Here is an 18749-nt window from a genome sequence, read left to right on the forward strand (position 1 = left end):
TACCCGCCCAGTATTCTTTACGGGGATATTATGAGAATCAAGTGATATCATGTAGGTAGGAATAAGTTTTTAAAGTTGAAATTGCTATAGGTTTATAAACTAGTGTGACGTGGAATTTGCAAATGGTTCTCTTTTCAGACTTAGAAGAAGGTGCTTTTTAAATGGAAGGTTCCTATTCAAGCTTCTAGTATGTGTTCCTGCCTCAGTTTCATTGGTGTAAATCCCTCCTACCATTTAGTGTTAGGAATAGCAGTTAATAAGTAAATTTCAAATAGACTTGCCCATGGGCTGGAGCCCTCCTGGGAGGAAGATCTGAGTGTTTGTGGGCACCAGCCAGGTGCGGTTGCAGAGCCTGTAACTTCCGAGTGCCAGCCCTGCCTTTTCCTGCTGATAGCAACGCTTTCCATCAGGGAGTGGCTGGGGTTTCAGCCAGGCTGTGAGGGGAAGCCATCCACCAAGCAGGAAAGGCAGCCAACAGCCAAGTCCCTCCCTTTTTCAAACACCAACCTCAGTGGTGGCCCCACTGCCTCCAGGGTGAGGGCCAAACTCATTAGCATGGCCTTTGATGTCCTCACCTCTGGCCACTTCTTTTTTTGTGCCCTCCCCTGAGCTACAGCAAACGTCTCAGGGATTCCCAGTTTCATTTTCTGTTTTCAAGCCTCCAAGACTGGCTCATGCTTTTCCTTCTGCTTGCTACATCCTTCCACTTCTCCTTCAAGGCTCAACTCAAATATCACTTCCTCTATAAAGCCTTCTCTGCTAACCTCTCCTGCCTCAGGGCCTTGAGATGTTTTGTACCTAATTGTGCACTTATCATACTGTGTTGAAATTATGCCTCTTCCAATCTCTAATCTACACACACACACACACACACACACACACACACACACACACACAGGGCTGTAGGGGGCCCCAGACTCGGTCAATTGGGAAGCTCCTTGATGAATGGTAGTGTGCTTTTTCATTTTTGTGTCCTTAGGAACATGTTTTCGTACAAACCATGGAGCCTGGTACACAGTAGGTGGTTAATAAATGCTATAATTTGCTGGTGTTGATCTTGTTATATTTCAGTATAAAGAAGTATGTTGTTTTCACTATTTTCGTTTCTCTTGGGATAAGGAAGCTGGAACATTTGTCACTGGAAAGTTTTTCTCAGTCACAGAAAGGCCAGTCCTAGTCAACTGAGAATCACAGGCTCTGCCCAGCTCTTGGTAATGCCCAGCTCATATGAAAAGAATTTGCTGGATCCTATTTTCAGGCCTGCCAAGGCATGCTTTACTGTGTATGGTTAATTCATTTTTGCAACTAGTATTTTTCTACCAATTACAAGTAAATCTCAGCTTGGGAATTTTTTTTTTTTTTCCAATTCAAGAACCACTTTCTTTTCAGCATGACGATTTATTTTGGAGGAGTAAATTGTCACAAATATCTAGGGGTTTTATATTATTTGGGAGATGGCTACCCCTGAGGGAGGTCAATATTCAGGATCAATAGACACTGATATCTCTCCCCTTCCCCGCTCCAGGAGACTGAGAAATGAAAGCCAGGTTTGCCCTGGAAGCTTGTATTGTTTCTGAGGGAAGAGCCTTAAGCCTGAAAATCAGGAGACCTGGGTTCAAGTCAAGTTAATGTTTTGCCATTAACTGTCTATTTTTGTTTTTCTAGTGGTTCTCAAGGTGTACTCCCCGCACTTGAAGCAGCACTTGGGAACTTTAAAAATGCAAATTCCTGGATCCACCCCAGGCCCACTGAGTTAGAAACTTGCAGATGGGACCCAGAAATCTGATTTTAATAAGATTTATTTATTTAACAAATTTAATAGAATTTATTTATTTTATAAATAAATGAGATTTAATAAAATCTTATTTTAATAAGTTTCTCATACACACTAAAGTTCGAGAACCTCTGACTTGTCAAATCCCTTTGTTTTATCATTTTGATGTGAATTTTTAAATTATTCAAATCATAAAGCAAAACACTACATACACAGTACAACATTACATAAAATTTGGAAGAGACAAAAATTTAGATATAAACTCAACTGGAGTCTGAACACATTTGTACATTTTCTTCTAGTAGTTTTTTTTTTCTCACATATACGTTTTCATGGAGTTGTAATCACAAGACACACACAGTTAGGTATACTACATTTGTCCCACTTAGCCTTGGAATGAAAATACTATTCAGTGTTGTCACCTTTATATCGTCATAAGAACTATTTTAATGCCACAACATGCCATCTAAAAGCTGTTAAAATCTACTTCACCAGGCCCCTGAAGGTGAACATGTATATATGGAGGAGAAAATGCTGGGGACAGACAAAGAGGCCTCCCCTTCAATGCACTTGATCTTCTCTTTACTTCTTCCTACCCCTCCCCTCAAATCCCACGGTGGAAATATAGAAACTATGAGTGTTTCTGGAAATAAGAGTCATAAGGAGAGAGGAGAGTGACGTTAACCAAGTCATGAGTTTTCCAAAGTCATCCAGAAACTTGGTTTTTCCCATACCTGAATCCTCTCCTGAAACCCTGAAGCAGCTAAGGCGTCACTGCGCTACCTTGTGGCAATGTCTATGAATTACACCTTCTCTTGAGAAGCATAGCTGCACCCTGAATCTTCCAGTGTGGGAATGACTCGAGTTTGTCTCCTTGCCCTAAGCTGGGTGTCTGATTGTCAGCAGCTGGGTGCACCTGCTGTCTACCTTAACATAGCAACCCCGCTCCCTGCAGGACTGGCTGGGCTCTGACCCATTTTTCTAGTTTTCACCTTGGGGCTGCAGTCTGGCCATGATTCTCAGCTTGTTTGGCAGGGGTCCAGATGTTTTGCCTGCTCCTGGCCAGCCCCCTTCTCTAGTGGGCTGGACTCTGATCCCTGGCTGACAGGGCCCCACTCTAGAATGAACACTCTCCTGGGAGCCAGTGTACGGCCACCCTTCTGGCTATGAGAATTGCTGGGCCCCATGGATGTCAGGCGCACACCCCAGGTTGAGGTCAAGGTGGTCACATCCCCTTGGAGAATGTAACTGGGACTGCTCAGCCGTGTCTTGTGGACCAGACCTAAAATCGGGCAAGCCTTTGGCTCAGCCCTGCCTCTCCTTCCCTTCTCCCTGCTGACTCGCCTGCGAGGATTCAGAATGCCTTGTAGCATTGTGGCAGCTGGTGTGGAAAACAGGGCGGTGAGAATGTGGTGGTGGGGATCTTGCTCACCTGGCCCACAATTAAATATGGGTTCAGGTCCTGGGTCCCTTGTGAAAGGCAAGCAGCGTGGGAGATAGGCTGCTGTCCTCTCACCTCAGGCTTGTCCTCTCTGGGTACGATGCCCTCAGGAGGGCTCCAGAATGGCTCAGCCATAGGGCCAGGAAGTATGGCAGTGGGTGGGAGGGTCTCTAGCAGAGAGCATGTAGAATTTCACAAGAATTCTGGGGCTGGCTTTCTGCTGATTCTGCTTTCATGTACTTGCCCAGGTGAATGAGTTCCATCTCTGGATATTACCTCAGGTATTACTCATGAACCACCTTCCCTGCAGTCGTGGAGGCCTGTTAGGAATTTTCAGGTCCCGCTGGGGCTGTAATTCTGGGCTTGGCTGAGCCCATGAGGATGGTGGGAGGTGGCCTCTCTAGGGACAACAAATCCAGGACCAATCTAATTGCAGCTTACCAGGTTTTTAAAAAAAACTTTTTTTTTCTTTTACATTTAAACACGTAAAACACATACACACACATTCTCCCTCTCTCTCTCTCTCTCTCTCTGTCTCTCTCTGTCTCTCTCTCTCTCCACGGCCTTAATACTCTTTATAGATCTTTACATATATTTCAAATCCCTAGCAATATACATGTATGTAGTTTTATCATAGTTGTGATTCAATATGTAGGTTATTTAGTCCTCTTTTTCTCCCCCACTTTATTGCCTATAAAATTTCCTCATACTTATTTTTTAAAAGCTACAAGACCAGTTTTTATGTAACCTTTTGGAGGTCACAGTTCCCTTTGATAATTTGCCAGAAGTTATGACTCCTCTCCTACCCTCAAATGCACATTCATACAGCCTTGGGTACCATCCTAAGAGGCATCCAGTCTCTCTGAAACCCATCACTGGGCTAGGTTAAGAACACTTGTATTGTACTATGAGTGCCTAAGGGTCAGCATTAAGCCTTTTATTTCTGAATCTCATCACTATTGTTCCCAGAAGTTCCTAGAACTTCTAGTAGTAGGTATTCAAAACAATGCTTGTTTAAAGGAGGACTTAGTAATACCTGGACCCTCCATCCTTGATGTTTATTGTTGGGTATTCAAGTTGTTTTCAGTTTATTGCAGTTGTGATGCAGTATTGCTATCAACTCCTTCCTATTTTTTTTTTTTCTTCTCCTTCCTGGAAGGCCTGTTTTTGGAAGGTGTTTGGACTTGGAAAACATGTGTACTTTATTGGCTCTGTGCCTTTGCTTATGCACAAGGAAAGCCTCCACTTTTGTCCAGATTTCATCCTGCAAGACTCGGCTCAAATGCTGCTTCCTCCCAGAATCCTTCCCTCTACGTACTTGGAAGTAAACTCTTCTCCATCTCTACCTGCACCTTGTCTTAGTCAACTCAGGCTGTTGCAACAAATTACAATAGACTGGGTGGCTTGTAACCAAGAGAAATTTTTCTCACAGTTCTGGAGGCTGGAAGTCTGAGATCAGGGTGCTAGCATGTTGGGGTTCTGGTGAAAACCCTCTTCCAGGTTTCCTCACATGGTGAACAGAGAGTGAGTAAGCTCTTTGGGGTCCCTTTTATAAAGACACTAATCCCATTCACGAGGGCTCCACCCTCATGACTGAATCACCACCCAAAGTCCCCACCTCCTAAGATGCCATGCTATTGAGGGTTAGGATTTCAACATATGAATTTTGGGGGGACACAAGCACTCACTCCATTGCACCCCTCTCCAGTGGTACTCAGCATATTTTATGGTTTAGTTGAAAAAATTTTATATATACATCTTATCTCCTTTATTAGACTCAGTGGTATACCTCATATATTTGAAACCCAGAGCAGATCATTTTAATACCACTTTGCTCTATAAGACAAAGCTATTTTCAGTTATATGCATGCAAAAATCAGTAATAATCACTATTTTCTTGATTTGTTACTTAGTTTTAAAGCAATGAACAATTTAAAAAAGAAGAATACATTTCCACTTTAAAGATACGCAAGTGCATTAAAGATACTTCCTGGAAGAACCAAAATTTTTACTTACCAAACAAAATATTACACTTCACAATTCACTGTAAAATCTGTTTTACTGTTTTACATTTTAAACACAAAACTCTAAGTGGTCACACGGGATAGGAGAATTGAAGTTCTCGGGTTCTGTATCTTTGTCTTTATAATCACTACGGTATCATTTTTAATTTCAAATCTGCGCTTCAAATGCAAGAACAGGCAGTAAGTACCACGGGATTTGGAGACGTGAGATGACCTAAGTGAGCTGGGAGGATTCTGAACCATTAGACACTTGCAATGAGCACATGTCACAGTCCACGAGAATCAGGGGCCAACTGCAAAACTGGGAGGTCTCTAAATTGACATCGACAGAGAACATTTATTCAAGGAGAAGTAATATAAAACTGTGATTATCTGAAGTTTACATATATATTAATAAAACTCAACAGTAACCACAGCAGTTGTTTACAAATTTGACCAAAAAACTATTTTGAGGGGGAGGGGCTTTAGTTTTATCACTGGCATTATACAGAATTGTGATGATGAAAGGAAGACCAACTTTTAGTAAGTTCTATTATTATTTTGCATTCTCTCTGGATGATGGCCCCCTTATTGCTGCTGGCAATGCAGGCAGCTCCCATCTCCCTACCCTTGGTCCACCCGATTCAACAGTAAGCTCATGGAGAGCAGGGGCTACTGTGCAGTCTACAGTTGTACAGTGTCTGCTGCACAAACACAGCAGTTCTGAGTGTGGGCCTTGGCAGGACCTCTGAGGATGTCCTCCCTTTTCCTATATGTGAGTCCAGTTTTCTTCATGTACTCTGGACAAAGCAACATATCACAACAGATTCAATACAGAAACAGATGAAAAAATCCAGCTGCTTCTATTAAACCAGACATTACAAAATTAGCAAAATTTCTTTGTGAACCAATGTCACTCTTCTGACTCACTTTTTTTGTTGTTGTTTGGAAAATACAAGTTATTCCTCATAATATCATGTTACATACGTTAGCATGTGATGACTTTGTTGTTATTTTTAAAAGCATTAAAATTTAAAAAAAATTTCTCAGTTTTAGTCTCTAATATGGTAGATATTGATACCTGTGTTCCACATAAAAAAAGAGCTCTTTGGGGGATCTCCCTGGTGGTCCAGTGGGTAACACTCCACGTTCCCGATGCGGGGGGCCTGGGTCCGATCCCTGGTCAGGGAACTAGATCCCGCATGTTTGCTGCAACTAAGAGCTCTCATGCCCAACTAAGAAGCCCGCGTGCTGCAACAAAGATCCCGCGTGCCTCAACTAAGACCTGGCGCAGCCAAAATAAATAAGTAAAATAAATAATATTAAAAAGAAAAGAGCTCTTTGGAATTCTGAATAATTTTGCAGAATGTAATGGTGTCCTGGGACCAGGAAGTTTGAGAACTGTTGTATTAAAAGCACTGCCTTATATATGGCAGATGCCTCTGCACACTTCCTCGTTAAATGAATGAGTGACTGACGGCTGGGCTTCAGTTGCTTCTAGGATGTGGACTCTGTGGCTGGAATTGCAGGGAGGGGGCAGGCACCTTCGGCAGCGGTCATGGATACCACTGGAAGGTGGGGCTGCCAGGGTCTAGGAGTAGCAGCTACCATTTAAGCAGTATTGATCCTCCTGGCCACACCAGTGGGGCAGGCTGGCCCTCAGGCAGGGAGGTCTGGGGATGAGAATGATGGTAGCTCTGTGTCCTGGGGTCTTCAGGAGGCTCACCATATCTGGTTTCCCTTGGTGCTGGTAGGCAGGAATTATTCAAACAGTCCTCTCCTGTGAGAGGAACCGAGCAGAATGGATTTCTAGGGATCTCTGGCTGTTAAACCACTGGGTGTGAGCACAACGGCCAGAAACCTGTAGCCTTAGGCAGACAGATCAACCTCTAGGTGCCTCTCGCGGCTCTGCCCTGAGCAACCGTGGGACCTCCAGCAAGTCACTTTTCCGCTGGCTGACTCAACCACAAGGTGAGAGTGGGATAAAATGTTTGCACAGTGTCTGGCATATACAGGGTACACAGTACGTTAGTTGGTCCGTTAGCAATGTCATTAATAATAATAAAAAGAAGTAAGCTGGGAGGGTTGGGGTTAAGGAGGAAGGGTCCTATGGGAGTTCCTCCTGGCCCCTGACTAGTGACAGTTGAAGCTTGGTACAGACCAAGTGTTCTCCACCTTGGCACTATTGACACTTTGTCCTGAATAATTCACTGCTGTGGGGCTGTTCTGTCAATTGTAGGATGTTTAGCAGCGTCCCTGGCTTCTACCCCCTATATGCCAATAGCACTCTCTCCCCAGTTGTGGCAACCAAAATCTCCCCTGGGGGGCAGTTTGGAAAACTATCCTACAAGGTATAGATACTCAACCTTTTAGGGCTCTACTGTGGGATGCTTGCCTCCCTGCAATGCCCCAGGCAGATGTCCCACCAGCCTCATGCACACAGATGTGGCTCACTCCCTGCAGAAGAAATTCTGCCAAGACATTCTGCTCTCAAAGGAACAAGAGCCCCCCTGACTCCGATCCTTTCCCTTGAAGAACCTTCCTGCTAATAGTGGCCACTTCCCTCAGCTTTTGGACAAACCAGGACCCTGGGAAAGCAGTAGCACAGGATTTGTTGAGGGAAATGTGGACGATACTCAGCAACCCCCGGGGAGGGCATCCTGCCTTTTATCCTTCACCTCGGCTCTAATGGCTTCCAACCCCCAAGTCTCCACTGAAACATCGACTGCGCCAATCAGTAGCAGAATGGATAAACCAAGGGTGGTATATTCATACGACGGAATGCTACAGTGACCAGAATGATGAGTCACACCTCATGCAACTGCATGGTTGAATCTCACCAACATAATGTTTAGCGAAAGAAGCCGGAAGCAAAAGAGCATATACTTTATGTGTCCATTATCGAAAAGCTCCCCCCAAAAGCAAAATAATCTATGTTAAGGCTCAAGAGGTGTGCAAGGGAGGCTTCTGGGATGCTGGCTCAGATTGTGAAAATTCATTGAGCACTTACGATATAGGCACTTTTTTAGATATATGTTATACTTCAGTAAAAAATTAACAAAAACAACATTCTGGGCCAAAGGGCAGGAAAGGCCCTTCACCAATATCCCTGTGAGCACGGAATAAAAATCATCAGCAATTCTGCCTGTATGGCTCTAAATTATTATCATCACTTTTGGACTCAGCTTGATAAGTGAGATGATGTATGCAAAATAATTAACCTTGTGGTTGACACACAAATTGCTCAGTGAATGGTAATAATTAATACTGCTAATAAGTTATTAACTGACCTAGTATACAAAATCATAATTAAATATAAAGAACAGCCTTTTTTCTTAAAGGAGAAAAAAAATGTTCTGGAATTTTCACGCAATCTTTGGGTAGTAAGTTCCTAATTCTTTTTGGAGCTCCCTCCAAGCAGAGTCTTTGAGGAAAGAAAAATCTAAGCCTCTACCTTAGAGTTTCTAGGTCCTGACCAGTAACCAGCACAAAAACAAAGTCCCAAAGGCCAGTCTCATTTGCCCAAAGTGTTCAGTTCACTTCATAGCCATCATTTATTGATCCAATGCACTGTTTAGCCAGGAACCTGGAATCCACCTACCTGATCAAGCATTTGGATCTCTTTGGGCATCAACCTAGTGTGTGAATTTACAGACCAAACAGGTGTGACTGCTGTTGAATTCCTCAGTCTCAGAGTAAAACTTTGGCAGAAAAAGTGAAGTCTAGAAAATGTGCAATGATAGCTCTCTTTTCAACCTGACTGGAAAGAGGATTCTACAAATTCCTCTCTTCTGAGAGAGCCAGCAATTAGACAGCCCTCAGCAAGATGAAGCATTTCATTGCAAGCTGTTCTCCTCAACTGCAGATTAGATGCCAAATTAACTCTCAGGAAGATCTGAAACTCTTTCAGATTATTTGCCACCAAAGAAGTCTTAGCCTGACTATTTCTGAATAGGATACGCGAGAGACTTCATTGCTAGTTGCAAGCGCTTTGAGAAGACTTCTACTCCCAGAGTGGCTTCCTAAACTTTCAGTCCTGCCTACAAACAGCTACACGTCCCTGTGACCTTCGATGCCACTAACAGAACACCTGGTATGCTGTGAAGCAAGCTCTGTTCCACATAGCCAAGAACACTTGGATTCATTGTGACGTACATTTAAAAAAGAAAATCCATGCCCATTTCCGGAGAAAAGGCAGGCTCTTACCTAGTCCCAGGCTTTGTCCATGGGTACTTGATTGGATAAAGATGCAGAAAACCAAGAAAATAGAGACACACAGGGAATTTTCCATTTCTCCTGTCTCACCCAGGGACCGAGGTCTTCTTGCTAATTTCTGAAGCTAAAGAGAGCAGATTGCCTATTGATACTTTGTTAGAGAAGACTGCCCATTAATAATTAACCTTTTAAGCATGTTTTCTAGCGTTCAGACACTTTCCTTCCTACACTGAACCCAAATCTAACTCTATCTCATACAAAAAAAAGGTTGATTTACAAAAATATTTTTTATTCTGCTACATTTTGAAAATAAAATATCTTGTCGTGTACTCTTACCTTCTTGGGCCAAGATCACAGTTCTAAATTAATCAATTTAAAGTTAATGTGTTGCACTTGGAAGTTCTGTCAAAGGTCAGGAGTAGGTGACTTCCACATGGTTGCCTAAGTCTCTCTCTGGCAGCATGCAAAGGGGAGGCAGGCTCCTGGCTGTGGTATTTCAAATTGCAGGCTAAACCCAAAGAGAAAGGAAAGGACTCTGCTATGTGGAGAGCCCCCAGGTGGTCTGTTTTCTGTTGAGTTTAGCAAAATTGCTGGTGTCTGTGGTCAAAGAGTGATGGGCAACATTTCTATAGCTGAAAGGGGCAGAAAACCTCTATCCTCAGTCTAAGAAGGAGCTGATGGAGGAGCAAAGATGCAGAACTGGATGCCTTTGCTGGGGGCCCCATTGAAAGATGGCCCTAGAGTAAACACACTCTTTCCTCCTCTGTGTTAATGGATGCTCTAACTGGGTAGAGGACTGAGAAGTAAGGCCACTTGGCAAAACCAGACAGGGGAAATTCAGGTGTGGCTCTTGTAATATTCCTTGGGTTTCTAGTTTTATTTAAACTTTATTCATTTTTCAAACTTTTAAAAAATATCTATTATATTCCAGGCACTGTTCTAGGTACTTGAGATATGCAAGTGAAGAGAACAGACAAAGATTCCAGTCCTTGTGGAGCTTATGTACCACAAGGAGATGGGAGGAGTCAGATAATAGGTAATAGACATAATAAATAAGAGATTTATGTAGACTGGTCGAATGTAATCAGAGCTATGGAAAAAGGAAAAGTATGGCTGAGTTAAGGGGGTTGGGGAAGGTAGTGATTTTAAATAGAATGGTCAAGTTGAGCCTTGTTGGGAAGCTGAACTTTGAGCAAAGGGTTTGAGGGAGTTGCCCCTGTGGACATGCTGAGGAGAGCATCAGGTAGCCAGAACAGCCAGTGCAGCCAGTGCAAAGGCCCTGAGGTAGGAGCATGCCTGGAATGTTCCAGGAACAACAGCAAGGAGGCCAGTGATTAGGGAGACATTATTATAAGGACTTTGGCTTTTATACTACGAGACATGGGGAACCATTCTGAGCAGAAGAGTGATATGATTTGTATAATATTTGTAAAAGATCATTTTAGTTTGCAAGACTAGCAGCAGATTATTAGCAAACAAGGGTGCAAGTGGGTAGATCTGCTAAGAGGCTATTACAGTGATCCAGCAAGAGGTGATGGTGCCTCAGTTCAGCATAGTAACAGTGGAATTGGGGACTGATGGATGGGTGGTGGATATATTTTGAAGGTAGATACAACAGGATTTCCTGACTACTGGGATGTAGAGAAAGAGAGGAGTTGAAGATGACTTCAAGGACTTTGGCTTGAGCAAGTGGGACAATGGTGTTGATATCAGCTGAGATGGGAAAGGATGTGAGTGGAGCAGGTTTGGTGATGGAAAATCAAAAATTCAGTTTTGCCCAGGTGGAGTCTGAGATGCCTTTTAGACATCCAAGTGGAAATGTTGGGTAGGCAGTTAGATAACTTGGTGATCATTGCCCGGATGAAACGAACTGATAGGACCTTCTGAAACCACTGGCAGTTTGGACAGATTGATCCTAGGCCAAAGCTTAACTCTGTGTTGTCTTGTGGCTTGTGTGTCTTGTGGCACCAGCTTCCAGAGGACTACAGCTTGGAGACCATCTAGTCAAATGCATGATTTCTGAGCGGAGGTTTCTGTGCTGGCTTCTTGACTGGCTCCATCCTACCTGCATAGTTAAGCAGGATCTGAAGGTTCCACTTTACTTCTTATTTCCCAGAAAGTTGGAACCTAAAACCAGCTGACTATCTACCTGGCTCCTCTCCCCTGGGCTCACCTCATCTCTTATCCTCTGGGTACTGCCAGGTACCAACTCCACCCCCAGCCTCACTCTACAGATTAACTCACCAAGAAACCAGTGAATCCAAGCGCCTCTGGGATCCTGGGTCTATTAACAACTAGCTGCGCAAAATGTTACTTAACCTTAATGAGTTCCATCTCCTCACCTGTAAAATAAGAGAACATGGGCTGGAGATAATACTTTGAGGTATCAACAATATATTTCCCCCAACCTCTCCCTCACCCTCTCCCTCCCACTTAAGAAGAGTAGAAAGAAGACTATAAACCTTTTGTCTTTCTGAAACTTAGGACCTAGGGTAAGTGAATTCTAACCAACAATGGCAAGCAAAAGGCTAAAAATGTTTCAAAGGGATGTGAAGGGAGAAAGAGTACCCCTACCATCCCATCACTAGAAAAAGAGTCTCTTGGGCTTTGTAAGTGGGTGGGGGGAGAGGGAGATTTGTCTATGAGGGCAGAGGGGACAGTCCCTTGCTTCCAGAAAGTGGTAAGAACCCGAAGAAAAAATGGCTGTGAGTGTGTCAGCAGGGGGACAAAAGATGCCCCTGTGCCTGTCATGGGGTGTGAGTAGCAGTGAGCCTTTGGTGACAACAGGTCATGAAGATGGGGAGGAGTGGCCCCTTAGTGGTCACCTATGTGGACTGATGTCAGGTGATCAGGTGCTTACCCCTAACCCCGTTTCTGGGTATTGTGTCAGATCCAGAACTGGGGGTGGGGTGGGGGAAGAAAGAATCTAGGAGGGCCTAAAAAATAGGAGTTTGGAGTCATAACTCAGGTGGGTTACAGAAAATAAAGGTATTTCTTCCACATCAGAATTTGTGGACTGAGATTCACACTTCTACAAACACAGGTATGTCATCAGTATTACGGATTTACATGTGAAGTGCCCAGCCAAGTGCCTGGTTCATAGTAGAGGTTCAGTAAATTACAGTGACTTATTTTGAGGCAGTATGCTTAGTGGTCAAGAGTCCAGGCTTTGGAATCAGACAGATCTAAGTTAAGGTCCCTGGCCTATCACTTACTAACTGGGTGACCTAGGGCAAGACATTAGTGTTCTGAGCTTTAGATTTTTCCATCTGTGCAGTGGGACTAAGTATATCTACCTGATCAGATTAAAGGAGATAATGTAAAGAGGTAAGCCCTTAGCAATCCTGCCAAGCAGGAAATAATAAATGGCAGCTATTCTTACCATTTTTATTGTTTTTAATTCATATAGGGGGTCCAGGAGGTAGATAACAGCATGATCACAGGATTAAAATTTAGCGGAAAATTAAAAGGGGAGGAAAACAGAAGAGTCTGGATCAGTGGTTCCAAAATCTGATTGAGGGTTGGAATCAGAGTCAGCCTGAGAGCTCAGGAAAAGAATTATAGGCTCTTCCCATAAACAAGTGAATGAGAACTTCCAGGGCTGGAGCCTGGACAACCTTTATTTTAAACAAACTCTTCAGATTATTCTTGGTCACCCAAAGTTTGAGAACCATTTCCTCAGAGTGGTGCTTGAGACATCTGTTGGGGCACAAGAAGAAAATAATAGATCTTTCTGATTTTTCTTGTATCACTTGCTATAGGCTGAATGTTTGTGTCCCCCACAAATTAGTATATGAAACCTAGCCCCCAGGGTGATGGTAAATGGATAGGGCATTTGGCAGGTGATGAGATCATGATGGCAGAGCCCTCATGAATGGGATCAGTGTCCATATGAAAGGAACCCCTGACAGTTCCCTTGCCCCTTCCTCCATGTGACGTTACAATGAGAATATGGCCATCTGTGAGGACTTCATCAGACACCAAATCTGCTGGTGCCTTGATCTTGGACTTCCCAGCCTCCAGAACTGTGAGAAATATATTTCTGTTGTTTATAAGCCACCCAGTCTATGGTATTCTATTATAGCCTCCCAAACCAAGATATCACCTTTGAAAATTTTGTGTATCACTTGTATACAGTACTATGTAATGTATTAGTGCTATATACTTTATAAACAGATAAATATCCATGTATCTTGGAGGGGCACTCAAAATTTTTTTCAAACTGACAAAAGTGCTTCATCAAAAATGTGTGAAGACTCTGCCGTAGAGGGATGCAATGGCCCCCAGGCCTTTGGGACCTGATTATAATGTAGTTGATCCCATCAATACACTGGAATCAGTAGATCCATTAGTGGGATCTTTAGTCATTTCCACACCCCAGAAAGTCCAGCAGTTGATGGAGGACACTTCATTTCCCATGGCCTGATCCCACGGAGCCTGAAGCCTCCAGCGAGTTATCAGCATTGTGCATAGTGATAGGGCCCAATGCTTTCTCTTGTCTGCAATTCTCAATCTAAAATAATAATGGTCTTATAGTTAGATCCTTAAAAATTGCCCTGTACTTGCTTCCTTTTAATTTGAAGAGCTTCTTGAAGAAATAGAGATTTCAAGAGGCTGGACTTTAATGACCTGAATGTAACCTTTCCTTTTAGTGTAATGGCGATAAGAAAGTTAATCAGAAGAAAAAATATTTTACATAGACAAAGAGAGCAAGAGGAGGGAGAAGGCATGGGATCAAGGTGAAAATCTCTGATGGAAGACACAGGGCTTTATGTTCCAAATCAGATTTTCTTGCTTTCATCATCATCAGACGCTGGGGATTCCTGAGAATTGTAGCCTCTTGGCAGAATTCCAAGGAAAGAATAATTGAAACAGTAAGTTTTGGATTGGTACTATTATTTCCCTCATTTTACAGTTGAGATTTAAAAGATAAGAACTAGGACAAAACCATATTTTATCAGTAAAAGGCTGAGGGAGAGGAAATCAAGGCCACCTGAATCCAGGGTCAGTTTTCTAAACCATATGCCCTCAATCCCTGGCTTTCCTCAGGCCTGCATTGAGCTTTCTTTCCTCATTCTTATTCCACTTCCAAGATGAAATTTATAAAGTTTGTAGGATCACGTCATTGGAAAATGACTACCCTCTCCTACACCTGCTTGGGGCCAGGCTGCCACCAGGAAAATGACCAAGCTTTTATGGGGCACAGATCGATCTGTGTGGACTTTCTTGTACTATGCGGGAATGAAACTGAGCAGGACCCTGTGGGGCTCCTGGGCACGGAAGCCTTTCTGTGTCCCCCATACCTTGTTTGTAGGGAACAGACTCCAGCCTCCGTGACCTTCCCTGAGTTGCAAAGGGCAGATTCAAACAGTTGCTCATCAGGGAAGGGAGGGGATGCCGAGACAAGGGAGGAGCAGTCAAGAAACAACAGTGCAGCCTTGGGGCAGGGTCCTGGTTCCACCTCAAGGGATACACATAACAATATCTTTAAGCTCTTTATAGTACTAAAACCCCCAATGGAAGATGTAGCATTCTTCATTCCAGAGAAGACCACCTGAGAGGCCAGACTAAAGGAACTAGAGAAGCTCATCAAGAGATTATTTGAGACCAGATTAAAGGAGTGCAGGCCCCTCACACACCCTAATTTATCAGCAACCTCGCACTTGAACTATTGCTATAAAACTCCTCACCAATACCTCCCGGGTGGGGGACACACAGTTTTCAAGGGCAGAAGCCTGCTGTGTCCACCTTTGCTTGGCAAAGCAATAAAGCTATTCTTTTCTACTTTACCCAAAACTCTGTCTCCGAGATTCGATTCAGCACTGGTGCACAGAGGCCGCGTTTTTGGCATCAGGAATACGACAAAAACAAGTAGGGACGCTTCTTTGAGCTGGCTTGGAACATGTCCTTATTTGAAAAGGGGTTGGCCTAGAGTCTAACCTTTTCCTTATCTGTTTCCTTATCTGTTTTTTAAGACAAGTAAACAAATGAAAGGTGAACACAAGATTGCAGATGATGTTTTAGATTATTTGAAAGAATGAACTGTTTCAAGCATTTCAAGCAGGTATTTATTCATCCAAGATCATCATGCCTGAATCGATTAACCTTTTCAGATTAACCTCTGCATGGGGTCTGCCTCTGACTAGTTGTGTGACCTTGTGTAAATAATGTAAACTCTCTTTGCCTCAGTTTTCTCATCTGTAAAATGGAAGTGTGAGGATGAAATGTTATTACATGGAATGTGCTTGGCACAATCAGGGCTCATTTGATTTTTGTAACAAATGAGACAAAAATTACTTCCTCCATTTTACAAGTGAGAAAACTGAGACTCTGAGATTCCTTGTCTGAGGCTACATGTCTAATCTATGGAGATTGGATCTAAGGACTTCTGGGTCCCTGTAAACTCTGATACTCTCTCATTCCCAGAGTCTAAAGTGAAGAGCTAGGGAGCAAAGAGATGAGGTCTCCTTTTACACTTATTTTTATGTTTCCTGTTCTGTGCTGGCCCTTTTATTCTCCCCATCAGAATTACAGCTGCCGGTTTGTGGAACAATGAAAGAACAAACAAACAAACAAAACCAGATCTATCTTTTTTGTGACTGGATACTCTGGAACCAATAATGCATTTTATGAGTTCAGTAGTTCCAGTAGAATGGAAAACCTTTTTCCTCTGTTTGCATTATGCTTGGAAGCAAAAGAAAGTAAAGATTTAAGTTGGTTTTGAACAGCTAGATAGACACAGACCATTGCTGGCTCCTTCAAGTTTGACAAGGGTTTTCTCCTCTGTGGGAAAGAGGGTGGGCATAGATTTAGACTCTGTGCCAGCATCCTACAGCTGCTTCAGGTGTTGGTTGGGCTTGATGAGGGGTGCTCATGCTGGGCTCCTAAGGGAGACCAACCAAGCTATGAACTGAATTGGCTGATTGCAGTAAACTAAGGGCACAGTTTGGGAAGGTAAGCCATCAACATGGCAGCTCTCTTTCTCTGGGTCCCAGTGCTTCTGACAATGGGACAGCCAGAGGCACTGTCCTTATTCCGAGTATCAGGCAGAACTGGGGCATCACTTAGATCGAAATGGCCCAAGCCTCTCTACAGCAGCTGGTGTTTGCTCCATGTCACACAGTCATTTCACAAAAGCTTTCTGAGCTCAGCAAATGAAGTCCTTGGCTACAAGGAATCAGGAACAGTTCCCAGAGATCTGCTTCAAGTGCTGCCAGTGACTCATCATTTTTCCACAGGGTATCTTACTGTCATGATTAGTCATCAATTCCTAGGCAGGCCTAGAAGTCAGGGGTTAACAGTTCAGGGGCCAACTCCCAAAGATACCAGACTCTATGAGATCTCACTGAAACCTCAGGAACAACCCTATAATGATGCAGGTATGATTATTGCCTTTATACATAGAGGAAAACTGAGGCTTAGGGAGGTTACTGAGTTGCCCAAATCCACACTCTAGTAAGTGGTGGAATGAAATCTGAAATTATGTTTGTCTAACTCCAAAGCACACACAACAAAAGGTAGTTTTGCCAAGGTTGTAGGAATTGGCTATGAGCTCTTCATGTATCTAAGATTTAAAAAAATGGAATTGTGCTCTTGCACTGCAGATAAAGACATAGAGTGTGTGTTTATTATTGTTATTTTTAAAAATTTTATTTATTTAATAAATTTATTTATTTATTTATTTATTTATTTTTGGCTGTGTTGGGTCTTCGTTGCTGCGCGCGGGCTTTCTCTAGTTGCGGCGAGCGGGAGCTACTCTTTGTTGCAGTATGCGGGCTTCTCATTGCGGTGGCTTCTCTTGTTGCGGAGCACGGGCTCTAGAGCACAGGCTTCAGTAGTTGTGGTGCACAGGATTAGTTGTTCCGTGGCATGTGGGATTTTCCCAGACCAGGGATCGAACCCGTGTCCCCTGCATTGGCAGGCGGATTCTCAACCACTGCGCCACCAGGGAAGCCCCTATTATTATTATTTTAAAAACAAATGTTCTCAAGCCCTTTCTCAGCTATTTAATGGAGATAGCTTGAAACAGCCCATGAAACATAGCAGAAGACAGACGTAATGGAGACATTATGGTAGAATTATATAATTTATACAAACATTAATTTTCCCCAATCAACAGTAAAAAAGACTAGCCAAGATGAGGGGACTGGAACCTTTGCCCAGGAAGCTTTGGCATGGACAGAACAGTGTGCTTGATAGGAAACTGTCAGGGTGAGACTCTGCTACAAAAGACCTAATTTATACACGATCAATAGTCATCCAGTTACTCTTGAAACCATTTGGGTTAGGTCATGCCTAAGGGTCCTCCAGAATGCAACAACGAGATACTTTGACATGCTTTGATAATTGTTAAGACAATTTTTTTTTAAAAAAGGTAAAATCATGACTCTCATTCAGATATAAAACTGAACATATGGTCATATGGTAAGTATTTTATTTAACTCATTAATGAGGAAGCTGTTAAGGGTGTTATAACTATTCAAAGGAGAAGATAAAACCTCCACAAATTTATATGGATAAAGGGATGTTGAAATGAATGGGCAAATGGAAGCACATTTAGCTTCTGGGGAAGTCAGTCAGACTTCTACAGGACAGCACAGAACCTGCATTTTGCACTTGTGTTAGTTATCTACAATGTACACAGTTGTAAAATGCCTCTAGAATCAGATAACCTAGGAAGGTTGTGCTGGACGTGGGCAGTGCATAGTTTTCTATTGAACTACAAAATTTCCCTTTTAATTCCTATTGTTAAGAAACGATAAAGGAATTATTTAGCTGCAGAATTTTAAGACAACAGATTATACATAACTGTTCCTTTTGGAGGAAAAGACTGTCTCTTGATATTTGTCTCTTGAGTGGAGACTTTGTGATAGCAGAGAATTTGTATTTCCTTGCTGGCAACTCTGTTTTTAGCCCCATTAGCAAACAAATTATTTAAAATCTTTGTGCCTCAGCTTCCCTACTCTAAAATAGGGACAGTACTATTATTAACTTCATAGGATTTGGGGGAAGAATAAATGAGAATAATCCGTGAATGGTGCTTTAGCACAGTGCCTGCTATCCTTATTTTTACTGATTACAGTCTTTCATCAAGCTTTTTATTTCTCCTACACATACATGTTCCTTCCCTTCTCTTTTTCTACCCATTTAACTGACTATAATAAAGAATAGAACTATTTATAGTGTTTTTGAAAAAAAGTATAGATAGGGTCTATGCTTCCTGGTCTTGATTTTGAAATCGACTGCCTAAGTTGTTATGCAGTCCTTTGTATTAAAAAAAAAAAAAAAAAAAAAAAAAAAAAAGCACTCTCCAAAA

At 42.7% G+C, this 18749-nt stretch overlaps 1 protein-coding gene across 1 annotated transcript in view; it reads right to left on the reverse strand.

The window, feature by feature from the left end:
• Positions 1-18749, reverse strand: part of LIPC (lipase C, hepatic type) — a 174789-nt gene that overhangs the window by 145338 nt on the left and 10702 nt on the right. Inside the window, exons 2-3 of the mRNA XM_059915528.1 lie at positions 11678-11775; positions 9425-9557 (exon numbers count right to left, since the gene is read on the reverse strand). Coding sequence (XP_059771511.1) covers positions 9425-9509 — 85 coding nt within the window. The 5' untranslated portion in view covers positions 9510-9557; positions 11678-11775. The remainder of the gene's footprint in view (positions 1-9424; positions 9558-11677; positions 11776-18749) is intronic.

Source organism: Balaenoptera ricei, chromosome 2 (genome assembly GCF_028023285.1).
Source record: "Balaenoptera ricei isolate mBalRic1 chromosome 2, mBalRic1.hap2, whole genome shotgun sequence".
Classification (NCBI taxonomy): Eukaryota; Metazoa; Chordata; class Mammalia; order Artiodactyla; family Balaenopteridae; genus Balaenoptera; species Balaenoptera ricei.